General features: G+C 42.5%; 1 protein-coding gene across 3 annotated transcripts in view; it reads left to right on the forward strand.

Annotated features, from left to right (window-relative positions):
* SULT4A1 (sulfotransferase family 4A member 1) overlaps positions 1 to 3,002 on the forward strand; it is a 28,117-nt gene extending 25,115 nt beyond the window's left edge. For all 3 annotated transcript variants that reach the window (XR_014951939.1, XM_021535503.4, XM_085568905.1), the window contains one exon: positions 1,350 to 3,002. Coding sequence is in view for 2 of the 3 variants with exons in the window: in XM_021535503.4 (XP_021391178.1) it covers positions 1,350 to 1,462 (113 nt within the window). In the remaining variant the exon portion in view is untranslated. The remainder of the gene's footprint in view (positions 1 to 1,349) is intronic.
* Positions 3,003 to 6,548: the final 3,546 nt, after the last annotated feature.

The raw sequence follows: 6,548 nt of genomic DNA on the forward strand, positions 1-6,548 counted from the left end.
TCAGACGTTTATGATTGTAAGCATTTTCTTAATTTATTTTTTTAAAAATACATGAGAAATTTGGTGAAAACAGTAAGTGGCATTTTCAGTGTCAGGCTATTCTGGTCTTTGGATCCTGAAAAGAAACCAGGACCCTTTCATACCTTCAGGAATTATACAAAAGCCCTGATTTCATAAAATGGCCCTTTACACCCAAGCTATACCATCAGATTAATGTAATATGTAGATGTTTCAGACAGCTTTGTATTTGGTCTCAATTATAAAGTTTCTGCATAAAAGCAATGGTAATTGAATTAAATGGCTATTCTTCTTATGCATTAAATGCATAATTAGGCTCCCTGCATGTAGCTTTGTTCTTGCTGTTATGATTAAACTCTGGTAGCACAGTCCCAATTCTCCTTTCATTTATTCCAGTTGAACAAGTCTGGATTTTGTCTTTATCTCCAGCATAAATGAGAAGAGAATTGGGCCTCTCAGTCTGGTTATTCCATGGGGCTTATTCAGCCACAAGTAACCCTGGCTGACTTTGAATTAAATATATTTTGGGCTGCATTGAAACACTTGTTAAGGGGGCTGCTGCCTTTGGCTGGTAGGTTCAGCAGGGTCACCAGGTTATGTTATGTTATTGGTTGGGTTCCGTAGATTAATTCATATGAGGAGGGTGTTCAGTGTCCATATTTCATCACCCAAATCTTCCTATTCCTCGTGTTCAAAATTAAAATGTCAGTGGCAAAAATTGAGTACGTGGCACTTGTTCTTTCAGAGATGGAAACTCGTGTTTAAGAAACAAATCTCTCCATGTTGAGAAATGGAAATTCATCTGTTGGACTTATATCTGGACACAAAATAATAGAAATTAGCCATGAAAATGTTACACTCCAATAGTCACTTTTATACCCCACATTCTCTGTACTTTTTGGAGGGTTCTCTAAGCAGCAAGTTCTGGAGGCATGGTGATTTTGAAATGTGTTGCTAGCTGTTGGAATTATTAAATGGCTATAGCTTGCACTGAAAGAAGAAATCCACGTTTAAGTGAACACCCAACCCAAAATCTGTATTTATTTCTGGTTAAGGCCAGAGTGAAGTCTCAGACAAATCTGAATTACTCCTGTGTAAGGCTGGTGCAGCTGAAGACAGGTTTTATTTGAAGGCTTTGCAAGGGTAGTGCCAGAGTAACTGGGTGAGATAATGAAAAACAGCTTTAGGTCTCATTAAGGTCTCAGAGAAAGCCCTGATCAGACTGATCAGAATCTTGCAGCTGATACTTGGTGCCCAGCACAATTAGACTGTAGGTATTTGGTGTCCTGTTACATTCACTCTCTGACTTGTGTTCTTTCTCTGTGTTTCAGGACGAGTTGGGCTATGGAAAGACATCTTCACTGTTTCAATGAATGAGAAATTTGATTTAGTTTATAAACAGAAGATGGGAAAATGTGACCTCACATTTGATTTTTATTTATAAAAAATGCATGCATATAATATCCAGATATAGCTAGAAGTGCTTTATGCATTCATTTATTACCTGCTGGACAAACTACTGTAGCTATTATGTGTAATAAGATTTAAAGAAAGAAAAACAATCTAAGTAAACCATATCAGATGCAATTATCTTTGATCCTGAACAGCTGTTTATCTTCTAGTGTTTAAGTTCCTTGTCCACAGCAAGAACTTCCCAGACAAAACTAGAACATTCAGCTGTTATGGAATGTATTATATACGTATAAGGTATGTATCATATATGCAACTAGAATGTACACCTTTTCAGCCCCACATTGATTATTTAATGTGTTTTACAAAAGCTTGTCACTAGAACCTAAATAAACATCCGTAAACCAAATAAAAATTTATTTCTGAGGGAAACAAGTAACAGGCCAAAACAGTATGCTAGAATGATCTCAGGGGTTAATCGTCACATTTATTTTTATAGCAGGTATAACCAAGTATAAATAAATCCCATTCCAAAATAGGAACTGATCCAAGTGGGGTTCATATTAGGTTCTGCACACCCTTATCTGTGTGATTTGAGCAGGTTCTTTGCACTGGCACACTCTGGGAGACGGGGCTTGTTCTGATTAACAGCTGTGATTGTCAGCCTGATCCCAAATCCCACCCATGCCTTTATGGACACAGCTCAGAGCTGGCTTCCTGATGAAGGCAGTTCAGCTCCTTGCCCAGGGACAGCAGATCTTAGAAGATTCTTAAACTCTCAGCTCCAGATCACTCCTTCAAAATGGGGCTTAAAAGCCAGGAATCTGGTGCAGGGACTTTGCTGGAGAATCTCTTACCAGCCCACGTCACTTTGCTGTGTGAACTTCTCCCTCTAGGGACAGCCCCAGAAGTTAAGGTGCTGGAAAAGCTCCAGTTCCACTAAAAGTTGAGGGCATTTAGCACTGTTTACGGGCTGTTCTCCTGGAGTCCAGCAGACCTAAGGGGAAGATCTGTGCCAGTGTAAAGCAGGCAGAGGGAACTGCAGCATCTGAGGAAGAGAGTTGTTGGATATGCCAGCAGGTGGGAGTATTGCACAAATATCCATGCACAATAAGTTCCAGGAATTGTTAGCCATGACTGATCTGGATTATAATCAGGATTCAAGTTTATTTATCTTCTTTTGGTCTCTACACAAACAGCCTGAAGCAGGCTACGATCACTACAGAACTCTCCCAAATTCTTTTATTGTTCCATTATGTAATGACATCTATGCTTTTTAGGTTCTCAGCTGCAGGAGGCCCATTTTTGCTAGTCAAATGTTCAGGCTCACCAAAAACTGTGAGGAAAGACTAGTTTTTAGTGTTTCAGTTCTGTTGGGAAACTGTCAGTTCAGCACTGGCAAGTGGTGTAGCATGATGTGGCTTGACAGCACTTTTCCTTGTATATTTGTGAGTGAAAATGCTTTCAGTGAAATTTTATTTCTATTTTTATATTTTTCGTACTGTATGAATATTAAGCACTACACATTATACTTCTGTTCTTGCTTGCTTACTGAATAAAAGATGTGTTCTGTGCATTGTGGCTGCTCATTTTCCAGACCTCCCACTCAGGCCAGGTGGTCTTTGCAGACAAACTACAACAAACTGCAGGAACATGGGAGAAGGAGAATTTCCTCTTGCTACAGAGGAAGTCAAAATTCCCCCACAGTTTCTGCAGATTAGAATCAGAAGAAAATTTCATTAGCACAAGAAAATCTGCTTAAATCACTTAATCCTGTGGATGTATGAGCAATACAACCTAACATTTCTGGAGGCACCAGGGAATCCTGCTCTGGTTCCCAGAGCTGATTTTCTTTGCTGCAGCCGATGCCCAAAAACCAGCAATGTCTCACAACCACATTTCTAACAGCCAGGTCCATCCATGGCCTGTGCAGAGGGCCACCAGCTGCCAGGCCACGTAACCTAAGCTGAAATTCTACCTTTGGATCTCTGGTACTTGAAAGTATTTGAGTTTTTCCTATAAAAATCCAGGGGTAGTAAGCTCCTTCCTCTTTTTGACAGCTTGAAATTTCAGGGCTCTGCCCAAACACAGAACACCCCTTGGCCCAAATTGTCTGTGGAGAGAATGCCTCATTGATACCAAATTACTGCAAATGAAGAACAAAAATACCAGAAAACCAGGAGAATTTATTTTTTCTCCCCTCAACATTCCAGTTTGGTGGGCTGCTTCTGCTGAGGGAGCTGCTGCAAAGTTTGTGCCCTGTCCAGATTTGTCAGAGTCCTGAAGGTTCAAGTGTTTATTGCATCGAAGTTGGACAGGACAGAGGAAAAAGAAAGCTGAAGAGTAACCAGTAAAGGTTCTCAGCACTTTTGTATAAGCCTCACAACAGAACATGTCATCCATAGTCCTGGCAATAATTATAAAGATGTATAGGCTTGAGTCACCATTATAATAAATCATCCAGTCTTGCCTGGCCTATAAATAACACCACTTCACTAGCTACCAGCAAAGGTTTAAAGTGAGGATTAAGGAACCATTTCTGCTGCTTCAGTTAAAAAAAAAAAAAAAAAAGAAAAGAAAAGGTTAAACAGAAAATCAACTGAATCAAATAATATTAAAAAACCCCAAACCCAGTGAGCATACCTGTGGGAAAGGCACGGTACACAAATGATGATGTGTAATCTCACTACATAATCCATTTGATTTCTTTACTGCAGGATCAGCAGACTGGTGTCCTCTAGTTTTTGAGTCATAAAACGTGCAGATGAGTATTTTCTGCTACCTGTCATAGTGTGTGTCATGCAGAACAGAAATGCAACTAATAATCAGCTTCATTCTGGCAATGGAGAGAGAATCAGCAAAAATTATTATTATTTTTTAAAATAGAACATACCTGGGTTTCAGCTTAATGAGGTTTAGACTTTGAGTGCCAAGCCATGCTCCAGTACAAGCTGCTGGTTTAGCTTCAGAGATTGGCAAGGAAATCAAGAAAACTGATGCCACTGATCTCTGGTCTATCAGCTTAAAAGCCAAAACCACCTCTCTTAAAGATGGGAGAGTGATGGCAAATTCTACAGGCAGACTGGAACAACTCCCTCTTACAGCTCTCAGGCTTGAATCACACTTGGGTGCACGTAACATCCAATGTCCTTTTGACAGCATCTGAGCTGTGTGGTCTTTAAAAATGAATGTGAGAAAAGTTCACAAAAATGCAGGGAAAGTCTCGGTGCTTTAGAGCCCTGACATGTCTGAATAACTATTAGCAGCTCAGGGCTCCTTAGCATAAGTTGGTTTTAAAAGGGGTGAAGAGCTAATGTAGGAACATTATTTTGGTGAGCTGTACCATGCCAGCATAATTTTTCTGGATTTTGCTGCTTCATCCACGGGCAAAATTGTAAAGCCACACAACAACTTTTGCTGGAGTTCTCTCTGTGCGCAGATGATAAAGCCTGGCAGAGCAAGCTAGGGTAGTTTGAGAAGCTGCCACCTCCAGCTGTCCACGCTGCCTCTGTGCCAGGAACAGCCACCACGGAGGAGAGACAGCAGAAGCAAACCTGTGCTGGTTCCTCAGCTGCTGTGATTTGCAGGCTGACATTAACTGGGACCGACGTGGATGGTGGTGGCAGATAATGGGCTGTGCCAAGAGCCAAAGCAGCCAAAGCACGTCCTCAGGTGCTGCCATGGCTTGGAGGTGTCCTCCCAGTCCGAGCTGCTCTGCACCAGCCCTGCCAATGGCCAGAGGTCCGTGCCTGGGGGCAGGCTGCTTCACACACACACACACACAGGCTGTTTCTCTGGTGAAATGTTGTCTGTGAAAGCAGAGCCGTGTCCTTGAGCGAGAAGGAGAGACAGATCCCCTCCGCCACATGGCGTGTGGAGCTGAAACCTGCTGCTGAAGGCATGCTGCTTCGTAGGAGGGAGTGCTGCAATGTGTGACAGCGCGCAAGATGAAGGAAGAAAGGCAGCGTAATGACTGCTCAGACCCATCCCAGTCCCAGGCACCGGCGTGCTGCCTGGCTTGATGTGTGTGGTACGAGAGACATTCGAAGTAACTGGCACCCAGACTTTCAACCCACTGTCACCATCTCTGCCTCATGCTCAGCTTTTGCCAGCACGGAACATAAGATGACAATTTAATCCTCGCAGCTGGTGTTGCAGCGTGTTAAGACTGCAGCCCTGGCAGGACTTACATCTGCCTCCTTCCGGCTTCGGAGGAGAGTCGCCCGTAAAATGTGGGAGAGCTTTAAGGACTCAGTAAAGCCAGGGAGCTCATAAAACAGGAAAGCTGGACAGGACAGAACACACTTGGAACCAATATGGCTAATGCAACGCTCTCCGTTTATTCGAGAGAAGATGGCAGTTTATATACACTTCTATATAGTGTACAGTTCACAAAGGCACTCTGATTGGCAAGCTAACATTATTTGCCTTAAGGTAGCCTAAACCTTACACTACAAACCTATCCTACTTCACACCCAGACAGCCCAGTGCTCCCCATCACACCTTAATGCAATTCCTAACTGCACCACAAGCTCTTAATTTCCAACTGCACCACAAACTCTTAATTTCTAACAGCGCCACAAACTCTTAATTTCTAACTGCGCCACAAACTCTTAATTTCTAACTGCGCCACAGGCCTGAAGGCCTCGCAAGGCCCGAATCTGAGGCCTAGGCTGGAGTAGCTCAAATCTCATTCCAGACATAAATCATGCCTTCTCTCAGAAATTCTGTCACAACTCAGGAAAAGTTAATCAATTGGAACAAAACAAGAACTAAAGAAAATGTTTTGATTTCAAGCTCCACTCGGAAGATCGCTCTTTTGTTTCAAAAGAAAAAAAAGCCTTTTTTTTCCCCAGGTACCACTCCTGTTTTCCTGTGCACCTAATTCTACACCTCCCTCCCACCAAAGGCAATTCTAACCCTACAGAAACAGATAATCCTGGAAAAGCTGCAGGAGACTCTCAGTAGCTGGGATTGCTACCACTCCACAGAAGGTAGGATTTAAACTCACAAAGAAAGACCCACAGTTCAGTTATAAAACTGAAACCCTCCATTTTCAGTTTTATAAGCACCCTGCTCCAGCCATACATGCTGAGGGGTTGGTCTCTCTCAGCAGCCAG

Source organism: Lonchura striata, chromosome 1A (assembly GCF_050655825.1).
Source record: "Lonchura striata isolate lonStrDom1 chromosome 1A, ASM5065582v1, whole genome shotgun sequence".
Lineage (NCBI taxonomy): Eukaryota > Metazoa > Chordata > Aves > Passeriformes > Estrildidae > Lonchura > Lonchura striata.